Source organism: Rana temporaria, chromosome 1 (genome assembly GCF_905171775.1).
Source record: "Rana temporaria chromosome 1, aRanTem1.1, whole genome shotgun sequence".
NCBI lineage: Eukaryota > Metazoa > Chordata > Amphibia > Anura > Ranidae > Rana > Rana temporaria.
The window spans coordinates 492,668,276-492,686,110 of NC_053489.1; the positions used below are offsets into that span (position 1 = coordinate 492,668,276).

General features: G+C 41.4%; 1 protein-coding gene across 1 annotated transcript in view; it reads left to right on the forward strand.

Annotated features, from left to right (window-relative positions):
• The first annotated feature begins 328 nt into the window (after positions 1–328).
• EXOSC9 (exosome component 9) overlaps positions 329–17,835 on the forward strand; it is a 38,299-nt gene continuing 20,792 nt past the window's right edge. Inside the window, exons 1-6 of the mRNA XM_040330333.1 lie at positions 329–537; positions 5,529–5,623; positions 7,287–7,406; positions 10,771–10,873; positions 14,532–14,669; positions 16,667–16,749. Of these exons, the coding sequence (XP_040186267.1) occupies positions 472–537; positions 5,529–5,623; positions 7,287–7,406; positions 10,771–10,873; positions 14,532–14,669; positions 16,667–16,749 (605 nt within the window). The 5' untranslated portion in view covers positions 329–471. The remainder of the gene's footprint in view (positions 538–5,528; positions 5,624–7,286; positions 7,407–10,770; positions 10,874–14,531; positions 14,670–16,666; positions 16,750–17,835) is intronic.

Genomic DNA, 17,835 nt, shown 5'->3' on the forward strand with positions numbered 1-17,835 from the left:
GGAAGCAGGGAGTTACACAAGGATTCTTGGCAATCATTTGCCCTGGTTACTGCACTTCAAACTGTGAACATCGTATATTTTCTCTTTGAAGCTGGACTATATTTAGAACAAAGGAATGAATAATTTCCAGTACACCAGAAAATCGAAGAAAGTCTGCAGCTACGTCGAATGAGCTCTAGCTGCAAATAATTTTATTTTTGTTGAGCTTCAAGAAAATGTCTTCCAAGAAACCTTCCACGGAAAACATGCCCGTCTGTCATGTCGTTAATGGCAGCGCATGCGCACTAATATTCCCGTGTGACAGCTAGGGTGTAGATGTGGGAGGAGCGCGTGTTCAGTCGGCGCTCTGTGATGACGTAAGGGAATGCGCCCATAACTTGTGAAGTATGGTTCCCGCATGTGCACTGTATTGATGTATACAGTGAATGAACTCAGCGAATCAAGACTTGTGTAATTGTGTGAGGCGTCAGTATGAGGGACACACCGCTATCCAACTGCGAGAGGGCTTTCCTGCTCCAGGCAATCAGTGAGAGTAAGGTACGAGCAGTCTACACTGCATTCAGAAATAGGCACCACCTGAGGATGCTTATACATATCTAACCCTAAACCACCTCATCTGCGGAAGGTTTTACCCCCCTTTGTGACCAGGCCATTTTTTTTTAACTATTCTGCACTGTCATGTACCCAAATGAAATGTATATCACTTTTTTCACATAGAGCTTTTTTTTTTGGTGATATTTCATCAGCACTGGGCTTTTTGTTATTTAAACGAAAAAAAAAAAAAATTTGATTTATGATTGTTAACCACTTGCTTACTGGGCACATATACCCCCCTCCTGCCCAGGTGAAATTTCAGCTTCCGGCACTGCGTCGCTTTAACTGACAATTGCGCGGTCGTACGACGTGGCTCCCAAACAAAATTGACGTCCTTTTTTCCCCACAAGTAGAGCTTTCTTTCGGTGGTATTTGATCGCCTGTGCGGTTTTTATTTTTTGCGCTATAAACAAAAAAGAGCGTCAATTTTGAAAAAAAACTATATTTTTTACTTGGTGCTATAATAAATGGCCCAATTTAAAAAAAAATAAAAAATTCTCAGCTTAGGCCGATACGTATTCTACATATTTTTGGTAAAAAAAAAAAATCGCAATAAGCGACTGATTTGCGCAAAAGTTATCGCGCCTACAAAATAGGGGACAGAATTTTTTTTTTTTTTTTTTTTTTTTTTACTAGTAATGGCTGCGATCTCCTCCCTTTTTTTTTTTTATTGGGACGGCGACATTATGGCGGACACATCGGACACATTTTTGGCGCCATTCACATTTATGCTGCGATCAGTGCTTTAAATATGCACTAATTACTGTATAAATGTGACTGGCATTGAAGGGGTTAACACTAGGGGGTGAGGAAGGGGTTGAATATGTTCCCTGTATAGTGTTCTAACTGTGGGGGGAGGGGGGTGACTGGGGGAGGTGACCGATCTGTGTCTCTATGTACAAGGGACACAGATCGGTCTCCTCTCCCTGACAGGACGCTGTCTCTGTGTGAGCCGGCAATGAGAGATGATCTCATATGTTTACATTTGAGATCATCTCTCATTGGCCGCACAGATCGCATAGCAAACGGCCACTCTGATTGGCCGTTCGCCGCGATCTGTGATTGGCTGTGTCCAAGGGACACGGCCAACACAGAGTTTCCCCACTGCGCGCTCGGAACGCCAAAAGGGGCGGACGTCAATTGACGTCCAGTTGGATTTTCAGGTCCGCGCTGTAGCCGTCATTCGGCTATAGCGCGGGCCTAAGGTAGTTAATCTGTCCCATTACTTTTGGTCCCTTAAAAAGTGGGAGGCACATATACAAACTGTTGTAATTCCTACACCGTTCACCTGATTTGGATATAAATTCCCTCAAATTAAAAGCTGAAAGTCTGCAGTTAAAGCACATCTTGTTCGTTTCATTTCAAATCCATTGTGGTGGTGTATAGAGCCAAAAAGAGTAGAATTGTGTCGATGTCCCAATATTTATGGATCTAACTGTATAAGGGGTCCATATAATGCAGGGCTTGGAATCTAGGAGCCAGCTAAAAAAGTTGTGAGCCAGGAATGTGCCCCGTCCCTCCGAGCTCGCGTGCAGACGCGAACGCATACATGAGTAGTGCCTGCTTACGAAAACGGTGTTCTAACCACATATGTTAGGTATCGCTGCAATTGGTAGAGTGAGAGCAATAATTCTAGCCCTAGACCTCCTCTGTAATTTAAAACATGCAACCTTTAGAATTTTTTTAAACGTCACCTATGGAGATTTTAAAGGGTAAAAGTTTGTCACTATTCCACGAGCGGACATAATTTTGAAGCGTGACAAGTTGGGTATCAATTTACTCGGCGTAACATTATCTTTCACAATATAAAAAATATATTGGGCTAACGTTATAAATTGGGCTAACGTTACTGTTGTCTTATTTTTTTAATTAAAAAAGTGTATTTTTTCCAAAAAAGTGTGCTTGTAAGACCGCTACGCGAATATTGTGTGACAGAATGTATTACAATGACCACCATTTTATTCTACAGGGTGTTAGAAAATATATAATGTTTAGGGGTTCTAAGTAAAACATTTTTTTTTTTTTCTAGAAAATTATTACTTAAACTGAAGTAAAAGCTATTATGTATGAATTATTAGTATGAAGCTATTTAAACCAGCCACCCCACACTCACCATTAGGCAAAAGGAACCAGATGATGGCTGCAAACACTTCCTTCTCTTCTTCACTTTGGGAAGGAGTTGGGCGGGCAGTAAAATAGGCAGGAAGCCCCATTAGCATTGCTGTTTTTCTTCTAGTGGTACCAACGGCCACCACAAGATGGCGCCAGATCACAGAAGGAAGCATAGGCCTCAATTACCGGCTGGCCCGACGCGATCACGCGGCGGGTGGGTGCACAGAGACACGGGATACCGCAGCTGTGCTGTGTCAGGTCGGTAATTCTAGTCACTCCCGGGGTTTGTCGTACCCTGATATAATTAACTTGGTGGTGTTTTTCGCTTTATGGTCAACACAGAAGACAAGGGGGCACTCTTTACGTCTAGAGGAAAAAAAGATTTAGTCTCCAAATACGGAAAGGTTTCTTCACAGTAAGAGCTGTGAAAATGTGGAACAGACTCCCTCCAGAGGTGGTTCTGGCCAGCTCAGTAGATTGCTTTAAGAAAGATGTGGATTCTTTCCTAAATGTACAGAATATAACTGAGTACTAAGATTTATAGGTAAAGTTGATCCAGGGTAAATCTGATTGCCTCTCGGGGGATCAGGAAGGAAATTTTTCCCCTGCTGTAGCAAATTGGATCATGCTCTGCTGGGGTTTTTGCCTTCCTCTGGATCAACTGTGGGTATAGAATTGGGTATATGGGATTGTACGATATTTTTTTTATTTTATTTTTTTATGATTGAACTGGATGGACTTTTTTTTCAACCTGACTAACTTATGTACATTGATTGGTTTGTGGGAAAGTTATAGTGAGTACAAACACTTTATTATACTAGTAAAGCATGCCTCCCAACTGTCTGGTTTTCAAGTAAATTCCTGTGTCCTGCGGATCCGGGCTGAATCCCGCAGCAGAGCCTAGTTCCGGAACTAGACTCCACCTATCGGTGTGCGCTGCAGCTGAGACTTGCTCAGTGCACAGCCTCCCCCACCGCTCTACATAATGGGAGGGGAGGCTAGATCTGCTCCACCTCCCCATGTCCCTCTGTGTCCACCCACAAAACCCTGGCATGCAGCCAATCATATGACTGTGAAGGGATAGTGTGGGTGGGAATTTTGAAGCAGTGTGCACAATGTCATTGCCTGAGACTCTGGAGGCTTTCCTTTCTTCCATATACCATAGTGATCCTTTCCTCTCTACCTATGGGTTGGTTGCCACTGGAGACTCCAGCTTGTGGCACAGCAATTAACCATTTTTTTTAGGTACAATAAAGCCCAGGTTTTGTTTAACTATGCCCCCTAAGCCCCTTCCCTTCCCTGATCGTGTTTGGCCACACCCACTTTTTGCTAATATGCACGTCGCAGGTCACTGTCTCCCTGAAATGTTCATGTCATTGGGCTATGGCCTTGTGTTGAGTGTGTAATTGATGCTGTACATCCATATGTCTGTATTGATGTCCATGGGCCTAATGCATAAAATATGCCTAATGTAAAATTCATTTTTTGTTTTTCAAGCCCAGGGAGTCGTGGGTGGGGCATACAGCCAACCACAGAAGTGAATAGTTCTATGCCATGTACTTCTGTAAATATCGAGGCCTCTGTGCATTGATGTTTACTCTCACATTAGTGCAACGTAGTTTCTGTGTGCATGAGGCGCATATATATATATATATATATATACATATATATATATATATATATATATATAATATATGTGTGTGTGTGTGTGTGTGTGTATTGGCACCTTTTCGAAGCGGTGTTAAAAATCCTGCTTGCTGCATTTTTTATGCAGATTTGGTCAGTTAGAAATAAAGCATCAATAATGCACCTCACCATTGAAAACGCAGCAAGAATGCATCAAAAATGCACCCGTGTTGCATTTTTTGAGTCGCATGACCTATGAAAAACACACCATGAGGACGGTAAAAATCGCTAGCATTTTCAGCAGCACTTTTGTTTTTTGGCACAATTTTCAGTGCATCACTAGAGAAAAACCCTCTTTCCCTTCTGAATACTCCTGGGATGTATGACGTAATTTGCCTAGGCAAATCAGGAAGCAACTGAAGATATGTTAAAAAGAAAAAAAGTTTAAAACAAGTCAATATAATATACTTTCCTATTTACTAATGCTAAAATAGTTGACTGAGAAGGTGACCTTCTGCTTTAAAGTGCAACCACTTTCACCTACAGGTAGGCCTATATTAAGGCTTACCTGTAGGTGCTGGAAATATCTCCTAATCCTTCACGGTTTAGGAGATATTTACAATAAAGCCGCGTGCCGATGTTTACAACGCATGCACACTGTAGAAAGGGCAGATTGTGCCGTATCTAAAGGGGTCATGCCATGACTGGCGGCTCCCACAATTTCGGGCCGAGTTTGCGGCCCCGGAAGGAAGAGGGGTAAAGATGGCCGCTAGTGGGGACAGCGGTGACATCGCAGGCTTCAGTTTCAGGCAAGTTTCACATAATGGGCTCCTATGCAGTGCATAGGAGCCCATTATGCTTTACCTTTGCAGTCTAGAAAAAAATTCAACAAGATTGTGTGTGTGTTTTGTTTTTCCAATTTACCAATAACTATGTGATGTTTGGATCTTTCTGATTGTTTGTTTGTTTGTGTGTATGTATAGTATGATGAGCAGATTATTTTTTAGACATGCCATTGTGCGAAATGGTTGTTTGTAAAGCCAGAGGGAAAATGTACAATTGCTGTAAGTCAGATTGTAATGTGTGAGCAGCTTTGAATTAACAAGTCAATATAACACTATTTAGGTATTTTATAACCTAAGTTAAAGAATGCATTACATTTTCTTTCTAACACTTTGCTTTGTTCTTATGACCAGCGTCTTGACGGCAGGCAAACCTATGATTACAGAAATATTAAAATAACATTTGGAACAGAGTATGGCTGCTGTATCGTCGAACTTGGGAAAACCAGGTTTGTCATTCCTTTATTGCATATTGTGCAGAATATTTTAGCATTATTACTTTTATATATTTTTGGGAAACAGTATGCTTTATATAATTCCTAGATGCACATGTTCGGCTCCCTTTCTTTCTTTTTTTTTTTTTTTTTTGAGAGAGAGATTGTGACAGGATCGAGGGGGTGCGGGAGCCGGTGTATCATCTGTAACATGTTACAGCCTGAATATGGGTGAACTTGTCCCTCAAGAAAGGTTTTTCTTTTTTTGTGCTCTAGTCATGATCAGTCTATGTGCAGATATTGGTCCATTTCAGTGGGGGTAAAAGACTGCTGATTTTTATTTTCTACTCTTCCTTATTTTTTTTGTAACTTCATCTGAGTAAGGGAAAATTGAGTCATCAGATATAACTTCTGTTTAATGGCTCCTGCTGCTGCCAAGCCTCCTGCAGACAGGCACACGGCGCTGGATTGAAATCAGGCTTAGGTAATTATTTTGGGGTGCCTGGGTTGATCTGACATGGAGAGGTGTGTTTATTTTTTTAATTTTTTTTTTTTTTTTACCTGAATGCAAAGGTAAAAACATAACTTTACAACCACTTCAAGGAAACTGATGCTTCCACAGCTGATGCTTCCCGCGGTTCCCATTCCATCGTACCACCATCTTTGGTTCAGGAGTCGGCTGTCACTTCGTGATGACACACAGGCGACTGACTCTGCTGCAAATGCGCAAGACTTGGTCTGCTGTGTAACTAGCTTTGCAGCCTCCTGGTACATGTGGCATTATGGCAGGAGACTAGGGATGGGTGTACTGGGATGAGACAATTTCAACCTCACCTAGGCAAGAAATAAGGAAGTGGGACCGGGTACCACCCAAATAAAAAAAAAAAAAAAAACAGGATGAGGGAATAGAAGAGAGAGAGAGAGAGAAGTCCATGCACATTTTTTTTTTTTTTTTAATCCTTAAGTGACAGCTGCAGTCTTGTTGGTTTTATTCCCTGCATTTATATAGCACGGAAATGTTATTGAGCCATTTGCAGAGTATATAAAACATACATCAGTCTCTGAGCTTGTAATGTGTCATTGCACACACATTTTATGCTCCAATTTAATTTGAAGCAAGCTCACCTACTGTTATGGATTGTGTGTGGAAATTGAAGCTCCTGGTGAAAACAAAATACATGCACTGGCCCAGGTGGGAATTAGTCCAGGACCCCATGTTCGTGGGGGATTGTGCTATACACTTGGAAAAAAGATCTATGAATATAATTGTAAGTTAAAAAACAGTATTTCGGCTGTTACCCATGATAAATGCTTAGGGGCCCCCAATTCAGGCTGGCAAGGTCCGATGAGTTGGATGCTGCTCACTAGTGAGGGTGCAGACTGGGGAAAGGTTTGTCCAGACCCACAGCATGCTGTAAGAAATGGGAAGAGATAGCCCAGCCCATGTAGTTAGCAGGTACCTCAGCTTGTTTCATCCAGGCCATACCTCCAACATGTTTTGCCCCACCCCCAGGGCTGACATTTTTTTGAACTTGAAAAAACAAAATGATTGCAGTCAGCACTTCCATGAACTGTTAGACTGGGTTCAGTTATTCTTTAATTGCATCTTTCAGTGGTGTGACTTTAAAATACTGTATTATGAAAGACCACAAATGACATTTTGCATATTTCCATACAGAGTTCTTGGACAGGTATCCTGTGAGCTTGTGGCTCCCAAGATGAACCGCCCCACAGAAGGAATTCTTTTTTTCAACCTTGAACTTACAGCTATGGCATCTCCAGCATTTGAACCAGGAAGGTAAAACTGAATTCATCCAGTATATTGAGAACAAGTTTAGTTTATCTGCTTCATTACAGTTGGTGTATCTGGTCAATATGTAAAATCACACTGTATATTTGATTTCATTATTTCTAGCCTACTCCTATTAATCTGAACAATCTTGAAGTTTATAAAAAAAAAAAATTGAAAAATCATACACATTCTTGATCTTTATTAAAGTGACTAATTTTTTTGAAATAACAAACCTGTCATACTTGCCTGCCCCGTGCAATGGTTTTGCACAGACACCTTAGGTCCCCCACCAGAGGTCCTGGCTCCTTCCCCTTTGATGAGAGCCCACCATAGTGAGCTGCTTGCTGTGTAGGCACTCATGCAGGCTTGCTCCCGAGCTGCGCTGTGATCTGTGACACACAGATCACAACCCGGCCCCACTCTCTCCTCACTGGCTGTGGTTGACAGCTGGAGCCAATGGCGAGAGAGAGAGCCAATGCTCTCATGCACAGCGTTAGATCTAGATCAGACTGGGGGAGAGCAGAACACAGGTTTATACCTTGTTGCAGAGCATGCGGATATATGTTAAAAGGTTCTTCCAATCGCTCATATTTCCTTTCATTGTCCCCTTCACCTATAGGTAAGCCGACGATAAGGCTTACCTATAGGTACTGTAAATATCTTCTAAACATGCACCGTTTAGGAGATATGTACCTTGTAGTGCGCTGATGATGTCCGTGCTGTCCCTTCACTATCAATTGCCGTAACTGACAGTGCCCGCGCGAAGTCACGCGACTCTGGCCGCCAGGAGGAAGAGTGGCAAAGGTAGATGCAGCCACCAGCGGTAACAACGCGGGTTTCGTTTGCAGGCAAGTGCCACATGATGGGCTAAAATGCGATGCATGCTAGCCCATTATGCTTTTACTTGCAGGGGGGAAAAAAGAGGCCGTAAAACCCATCAGGGTTAAAGCGGAGCTCCACTGTGTTCTGGGAAACACACAGCTCCCAGAACACAGCGGGACCAGTGAAAGACGCACAGCGCTGCTCGTTCCTTGCTTGTTCCCTCACCGCTGATGGGGGCAGCCGAGAGACGAGCGATTGCTCGCCTTCGGCTGCCAACGTCGCTGGACTCCAGGACTGGTGAGTGTCCATTTATTAAAAGTCAGCAGCTGCAATATTTGTAGCTGCTGGCTTCTAATAAAAAAAAATTATGGCGGAGCTCCGCTTTAACCACTTGCTTACTATGCACATATACCCCCTTCCTGCCAAGGCGAAATTTCATCTTCCGGCACTGCGTCGCTTTAACTGACAATTGCGTGGTCGTGCGACGTAGCTCCCAAACAAAATTTATGTCCTCCCTTTTTTTTTTTTCTCACAAATAGAGCTTTCTTTTGGTGGTATTTGATTGCCTGTGCGGTTTTTATTTTTTGGGCTATAAACAAAAAAAGAGCGTCCAATTTTGAAAAAAAACACACAATATTTTTTACTTTTTGCTATAATAAATATCCCATTAAAAAAAAAAAAATCTTAGTTTAGGCCGATACGTATTCTTCTACATATTTTTGGTAAAAAAAAAAAAACGCAATAACCGTATAGTGACTGGTTTGCGCAAAAGTTATAGCGCCTACAAAATAGGGGACATAATTATGATTTTTTTTTACTAGGAATGGCGGCAATTTATTTATTTATTTATTTATTTATTTTTTTGGGACTGCGACATTTTAGTGGACACTTTTGGGACCATTTACATTTATACGGTGAACAGTGCTATAAATATGCATTAAATACTGTATAAATGTGACTGGCAGGGAAGCGGTTAACCACTAGGGGGCGGGGAAGGGGTTAAGTGTGGAGCCTAGTGAGTGATTCTTACTGTAGGGGGAGGGGGGGTGACTGGGGGAGGTGACCGATCTGTGTCCCTATGTACAAGGGACACAGCATCGGTCTCCTCTCCCTGACAGGACATGGATCTCTGTGTTTACACACAGAGATCCACGGTCATGCTCAGTTACTGGGCAATCGCGGGTGCCCGGCGGCCATCGCGGCTGCCGGGCACGCGCATCGTGTTCCTAGTAACGTGCCGGGTGCGCCCCCTAGCGGCTTTAAAAGACGAGGACGTCATATGACATCCTGTCAGAATAACTGAGCTACCTTGCTGCCGTCAATTGACGGCGGCTGGTAGTATAGTGGTTAAGGTAACTTCTAGCGTTGCAACCACTTTAAACTACGGTAAAAGGACATATTTTAAAGCCTAATTCCAGGTTTTGTGTTACATTAAATGGTTTGTTTGCTTGCCCAAACAAACTATTTCCTTTTACTAAAGGATGTGACTGCTGTCAGCACTGTACAACCTGTATGTGGCATTGACTATAAACAGTATTCTTGTCCCATTCTACTCAGCCATTTACAGGCAGTCTTGTATTTTTGACTGAATACAAAGCTTCTTCTGATTGGCTAAGGTGGGTTAATGCTGTCATGATCTTCAGTCAATCGGGGAAGTGTTGTATTCATTTATAAAAATACAAAACTTCCCTTGAGCAGTGCTCAGCCCTGTTTTAATTTTGTTTTAGGGACAGGAAGCTCCTGTACCACTGCCAAAACACAACGCTGTATACTGTATATAGGTGAGGCTACATACAGTTCTATATAGCACTGACAGCAACAGCATCTCTTGGTAAAGGAAATTGTTTCTTTAGACCAGCTTGATCCAAACTATATAACGTAATACAGATCTGTTATTTGTGATTTGAAAACTCCTTCATACATTGTTTTAGGCAAAGTTTTTTGCTTAGACTGGAACAGGGCAGAGCTTGTCATGTTGCCAAATTTTCAGGTCTAAAGTTGCCGTTTACCAGATAGAGAATGATTCTCTGAAACGGAATATAAGGTGAACTGAGTGTTTATACAGCCCTTTCTGGTCAGATGTATAAACTCTGCATCAAGGAGAAACTCTTCTTTTCCAATGTTTTTGTTTTGATAAAATTGTTGAATAGCTATAGGTTTTATAGTAGAAATATTCACTGCAATCCTAAAATACTATCAGGGGGGGTCTCTTTCCTCCAATCAGCTCTCAGAGCTATCCTCACTGAGATCTGAATAGTGTAATTTTAGCCATCTGCCCCCTTTGTTCTGAACTTTCAGGCAAGCTTTATGCCGCGTACACACCATCACTTTATGTGATGAAAAAAATGACGTTTTTGAAACTTCAATTTTCAATCCTATAAGATTCAATTTCGAAAAAACAGTTGAAGTTGGGTGACCCTTGGGTGAAAACATTGACCCATTCTTCTTTCCCAATGCCCGTCAAGCTATAGCTCCCATTTAAGCATGTTTACTTGAAAAGAGCCTTTGGCAATGTATGGTGAGCTTAAACTAACCTTTTCTATTTTAGACCATCAGAACTTGTGGTGAGACTTAACAGACTGCTGGAACGGTGTCTCAGGAATTCCAAGTGTATTGACACTGAGTCACTTTGTGTTCAGGCAGGAGAGAAGGTGAGTGGCTTGTTGGTGGTATAAATTTGTTCTGTAGTAGTGGTAATGTGTATGGGGGCACACCAAGGTTAGAAAATTGTGCCTTGGTTCTGAGGCTTAAATACTAGCTCTGATGTTTTTTATTCAAATTTTTATGGACATCAGATAATGTTTCCCATATACCCCTAATGTTTCTGGAAACAAGCCCCACATTTTTTTTGTCATTCTGATTTTTCACTAGAGATGAAACCCGTTGCAGATGAGTATAATTGTCTTTAAAGGAAGGGGTTAATTATGTTCCCTAGGTGTGTTCTAACTGAAGGGGGGAGGAGGGAATGACTAGGGGAAATGACAGATCTCTGTAACGAGCGATCACAGGTGCCCGGTGGTGATCGCACCCGCCGGGCCCGCGCGTCGACGCCAGGGGCGCCCCCAATGGCTGGAATGCGAAATGACGTATAGCTACGTGATTTCGCACAGCCGATCTGCCGCCGCCGCCGGCTGGTCGGCAAGTGGTTAATATAAAAAATAAAAGAAATACATTTTATATATATATATATTATTTATTTATTTATTTATTTATTTTTTCCCCATAGTGTCACCAGTGCAGTACAGGGTTATCATATGACTGATGTGGCGGTGATCAGGGATACTGACTGGTGGCAGTATGTTTAACAAAAAATAAATTTTTATTTCATCAGGGATTTGTTTTTTTGATGATCATTGTAACAGCAATGTTTTTAGCTGTCATAAATGGGTTACATTCCAAACCGCTGTGATTACTAGTGTTTGGCTACAGCTAGCTAATCACATGGTACAGGTTGCTGTGATTTGGCCCACAGGTATCACATGGCACCTGAGCCAATCGCTGCATCACTCAATAGGAAACACAGCTGTTATGAATGAAATTCATTCATAGCAGCTGTGTTTTATATTGAGTGATGCAGTGATTGGCCCACAGCTTTGCCTTTAGCAGCCAGGTCCCGGGATCTGCAATATGCTGCTTCCAGGGTACACGGCAGTTGTGGGAGCTGCATGCCCCTAACTCGGATCAGGCTAGATGACTAATATGTACGTAATCCAGGCTGCCTGTGCTGACTAAATGCAGGAAATGGGCGGTCGGCAAGTGGTTAATTGTGACTGATACAAAAGATACATTTGCAACTCCTGCCCAAGTAAATTGTCCAAATGCATGAAGAAGATGACAGGCTTATGAAAATAGGTAGCATTCTTTCTGCTAGAACTGAAAAATGTCTAATGTATTCATGTTTTTTGTTGTAATGGTTTTGTATTGAATATTCAAACAATTACAATATAAATAATACATTGAAAAGGATATAGAAACACGAACGCAGCCGTGTGACTGAGTAGAAGTATATAGTATCAGACAGGTATTCTAACATTAAAGTGTAAATGTTAATTACAGCTTGTATAAGGTAATTATGTTAAATCATTGAATCAAATACATTCGAATAAACAGTAGAGAAATCAATGAAGAACAGCCTAGATTCATGACCTGTTTATGAATCCAGACTGTTAGTCAATCCAGGATAACGAACTGATCAAATAGATAACAATATTTTGAATATAAATAGGGGAAAATAAATAGGAAAGGGATGAAGAGAAGGGATCTGCCATATTATAAATGTATCAAGAGAATCAAATAAAGAGGATATCAATTCCCGGAAGTGATAATTTTGTATGTATCAGTTGAAATGAATTTTAGCCAATCGGACCAAATATCTGTGAACCTTTTTTTGAGAATCTTTCGCTTGATGGATCAACTTCTCCATTTCCATGTTCCTCATGGTGCATCTAAACCAGTCAACTATTGATGGGGAATGAGTGGATTTCCACTTAGTTGGAATACACATCCTGGCAGCATTGATCAGATGCATTGCTATGGATCGGTAGTAGCCTCCAGGTAGCGAGGGAGAATAGTGTAGTAAAAATTGAGCAGGTGTGAAATTCAGATTGAAAGAGGTTATTTGGGAGATATATTTATGGACTTCTTCCCAATAAGGTTGGATGTTTTTGCAGGACCACCAAATGTGAAGAAAGGAACCCGTCTCGCTATTGCATCTCCAACAAGTTTTAGATACAGAGCTATTAATCCGGTGTAATTTAAGGGGGGTCATATACCACCTGGAAAGAATCTTATATGCATTTTCTTGCGTTTGAACATGAATAGATCCTTTGTGAATAAATTTGTATACATTCCTCCATTCTGAGTCTGACAAATCAAGCAAAAGATCTCTCTCCCACAGTTGATTAGCCCAATTAATTTTAGGTGTCTGATTGGAGAACAATAGAGAATATGTAGAAGAGATTAGATGTCTAAGAGGCCCATCATTGTCACACCATCTCTCAAAATCACTTTTTTCTCTCGACCAGTTCGGTCTGGGATTTGGTTTCAGGAAAAAATTCCTTAGTTGTACGTAGGTCCAAAAAGGAAATGATTCCACGTTCAATTTATTGGCCAAACCAGATTGGGATATAAATTCATCACCTAAGAAGAACTGTCCAGCTCTTACATTTGAATGAGGCCAACCGTTAGACAAAAAATCCTCATGCATTCCCGGTGTAAAACCAGGATTAAGTTTAATTGGGGTCATTGGACCGTCTGGAGAGGAAATTTTGTGTTTATTGCACGCTCGACGAAATGTAAGGATAGTCGGACGGATCAAGGGGTGTCGTTTACATGTTAAGGGAACATCAGTAGGTTTAATCCATTGAATTTGAGAGAGAGGTATCGGCGAGAACAAGTGTTCTAATTTAACCCAATCTTTGTATTCATAGTGAATATTCCAATCAATAATTCTAGTTAGGCAGCAAGCTTGATAGTATTTGTACATGTCAGGCAGACCTATTCCACCTGATGGTTTTGGGGTAGTAAGTCTATCATAACTCAACCTCGGGCGGAGTTTATTCCAGATGAAAACCGTGCACATTTTCTTGAATGAAGAAAAGAAGGCTTGGGGGACCGCAATAGGAACAGTTTGTAGACATATAGGATTCTTGGAAGAATATTCATTTTTACGATCGCAGCCCTGCCGAACCACGAGAAGAGTCCCGAAGACCATTTTAACAAATCAGACCAATTTTTTTGTAATAGGGGTGTATAATTTAGGGAGTACAAGTCAGTCGGACAAATTGGGAGCAGTATACCCAAGTATTTAATAGCTTGAGTAATGTATTCATGTTTATGTGCGTATGGCGCTTGAGCGTTAATTCATTCTACTGGCCAGAATATAAATTTATCTTGGCCATTGGAATACATTTACATGCTTGATTTTCTCTGCTCAATAGCTCTTCTCAGAAGGCGCTGTGTGTGTGTGTGTGGGTTTTTTTTTTTTTTTTCTCTTCTGCCTGTAAACACTGTTTAAAAATGCTTGCATGGCCACATAGGCTAATATAGACATGCTTTTGCAGACATATTAAATAAAAAAAACGCTGAAACGCTAAGTGCCCTTTTGTAAGCTCTGTGTGCATGAGGCCTTAGGATACAGGAATCTATATCGCATGCTGTCAGATTGATGAGATAGCTGGTATTGGAGAAGTGAACTAAAAGAGTGGCTTATAAAAAAAAAAATACTTTTGGAAAGCAGAAAACCTGTTTTTGTTTTAAAAGTTTCTTGTTTGTAATGTTTCATGTTTTGCACACTCCTCTCTACTGCAGGTGTGGCAGGTTCGTGTTGATTTACACCTATTAAATCATGAAGGTAACATAATTGACGCAGCAAGCATAGCAGCTATTGCAGCACTTTGCCACTTCCGAAGGCCAGACGTATCTGTCCAGGGAGAAGAGGTCACTGTGGTGGGTTTCACTTTTGTACTTTACAATTTTACAGTGTGTGTTTGTGTGTGTGTTATATCATATCGTACATGTAAAAATAATTCTGTAGTGAAGGCATATCCGCAGGTTGAGTCAGACACAGATTACTGCATGTTGTTTAGTGCTTTCTTATAAGATCTCTGTATGAGATATCGGCACTTGAGTTTTGGGATTTGCCCAGCCAGTATGAGTGTTTTTTTTTTTCCTGCTGTTGCTTTTCAATTATTCACCTATTTTTTTATATTACAGTGGTATCAAACTCAAAAGAAAACATTTTATTATATTGCAGCTTAGCAATTCTTAGACGTGATGTCTGAATTTGTTTTCTTTTTTTAGAGTTCCTTTCTTCCTTGCTTACAACGATCAGCTTTTATTTATTTAAGTAAAACTTTTATCCTAAAAGCAAACCTGCTGTAACTGATTATAAAGTGTGAGCTGCGGTTTGACTTCAATTTGTTGTATGTAAATCTGCTAGTACATTTAACACACCCCCCCCCCCCCATATTGACAGTGCTGCTGTCCACGGGTGTCCCTGCGCTCCTTCATCCGGAGTCCAATCTCAATCCAGTTCTGTGCCCGAGAGCAGCGGCTCTGCTTTCTCTCGTTTTTCATAGGACCTAAATGGCAGCAGATTGAGCCATTGACTTCTCTTGCTGTCAATCGCAGCCTATGATGTGAGAGCGGGGGGGTGGGCCCGAGCCACACTGTGTGTGTCAATAGATGCACAGTGCAGCTCAGGATCGAGCCTGCAAGAGTGCCCCCATAGCAAGAAGCTTCTGGCAGGAGGAGCCAGAAGTGTTGACAGAGAACCCCAGAAGAGGAGATTTGGGGCTATGTGCAAAATCATTGCACAGAGCAGGTACTGCGTTTCCCCAAAAGTAAAACTTGCCTCGAAAATAAGACCCCAGTGTGAACCAGGGCTCAAGGTGGAAAAAGTTCTGAAATTATTTCTTTGTCTCATTTTGTTACACCACAGAAACCAGACCTTTTTTAATATCCACTTTAAATCAAATGTTTACAATCACTTAATCTCAGAGAACCTGTCATGGCTGGTCTTATGCAAATACTTTTGTTATTAAATTATAACTATGTAAGAATATTTCTAAAAGATTTATGTGTTTACTTTTGCTCTGCTGATGTAAACTGGGCAAAGCGGCGAGTTTTATTGCCTCCCTCCTCTGCATCAAATATTCATATTTTCTTCACTCCCCCACCGGGAGAAATAAAGTAACCGGTACCGTGTGTATGAGGAAACGTGCAACCGATTTCCCCTTTTCTTATGTGCTTAAGTAAGGCAGCAGTGCTGTTAACAGGGGTGGCGAGACCTTTTTCTAGCCCTGTGTGATCCAATGACTAGAATTACATGGAGCTTACAAAGGGACTTCCCTCCGTGCCCTTGCTGGGTGTGTAGAAGGAAGACGAGTATGTGCGTACACGCGATTGGAAATTCTGACAACAAATGTTCGATGTGAGCTTTTTGTCTGAAATTCCGACTGTGTGTAGGCTCCAATCGGACATTTGCTGTAGGAAATTCTGACAACATAAATTTGAGAGCTGGTACTCAAATTTTCCAACAACAAAAGTTCTTGTCGGAAATTCCGGTCGTCTGTATGCAATTCCGAGGCAAAAAAATCCTATGCATGCTCGGAATCATTGAACTTAATTTTTCTCGGCTCATTGTAGTGTTGTACGTCACCGCGATCTTGACATTTGGAATTTCAGACATTTGTGTGACCGTGTGTATGCAACACAAGTTTAATCCAACGTTCCGTCGGAAAAAATCCACGGTTCCGATCGCGTGTACGCGACATTAATTTGATCCTTTTTGCTTTGCCCTTCATGTGCAGGTTTGTTTTAGAAATACGAAACCATAACTTTTTGGATGAGATTAATCGTGGTTGAGTTTTATTCAATCCATTTTCTATGTGTAATTTAAAATCATGATATTTTTTTTTTTCTTCCTTTTTTATATTGATTAGTATTCCCTAGAAGAACGGGAACCTGTTCCACTGAGCATCCATCACATGCCCATTTGTGTCAGCTTTTCCTTTTTCCAGCAAGGGTAAGATAGAAAATACATCTTTGTTTGTTCTCTTTATTAGACCAGCTTAAAACGTTGTTTCTGACCAAAGGGTGTGCTTTTGTGGTTCTCTGCAATTTATTTGCCAATAAAGTAATATTTTGACATGGCTCTTTAATATATGCCTTCAACCTTTTGGTGTTTATAAATGGGCCCCTAAAGTGTAATAAACCACTTGGAGGAAGTAAACCCTCCATTCGAAAATGAAAAAAATACAAATCCTGCCAGACAAAGGCATAATCAGCTAGTATGCATAGTAGCTGATTATGTTTTACTTGCCTCCAATCGAAGCCCCCGCAGCAGTCCACACTTCCCCCGCTGGTCGCCGACATGTCCCAGAGTGACTTCTGGGTCTTGCGGCTCCAGCGCTGTGATTGGCCGGAGCCGCGATGACGTCACTCCCGCGCATGCGCTCGATAATGCAGTTGCTTCAGTGTGCATGTGCCGCATGACGTCGGCACATGCAAATACAGGGATATCTCCTAAACCGTGCAGGTTTAGGAGATATCCTTGTGAGCTACAGGTAAGCCTTAATACCTGTAACATTAAGTTGTAAACAAGGGTTTACAACCACTTTAAAGGAGAGAAGATACCCCCATCTACTCTGTTATACTCCACAAGTCTACTTCATACTACACCACTGTTTTATGGTATATTCATAATGTGGAGCCTGAAATGTCCTGTGGAGTTATTTTAATTGGTTTACAGTATAACCGGTCGACTTGGCCTTGTGTTTTGGATCATTGTCATGTTGGTCCCATGATCAGCTTCCTGACTGATAAATGCAAATGTTCCTCCAGAATTGTTTGATAACATACTGCATTCATCTTGCCAACAACTTTGACCAAATTTCCTGTGCTTTTTGTAGCTCACACATCCCCCCCCCAATACATCAGGGGTCCACCTCCGTACCTTTTTATCATAGGCCTTGTTGACTCCTCTCCAAATGTAGCATTTATGGTTGTGGCCAAAAAGCTAAATTTTGGTCTCGTCACTCCAAATAACTTTGTGCCAGAAGGTTTGAGGCTTGTCTCTGTGCTGTTTAGCGTATTGTAAGTGGGATACTTT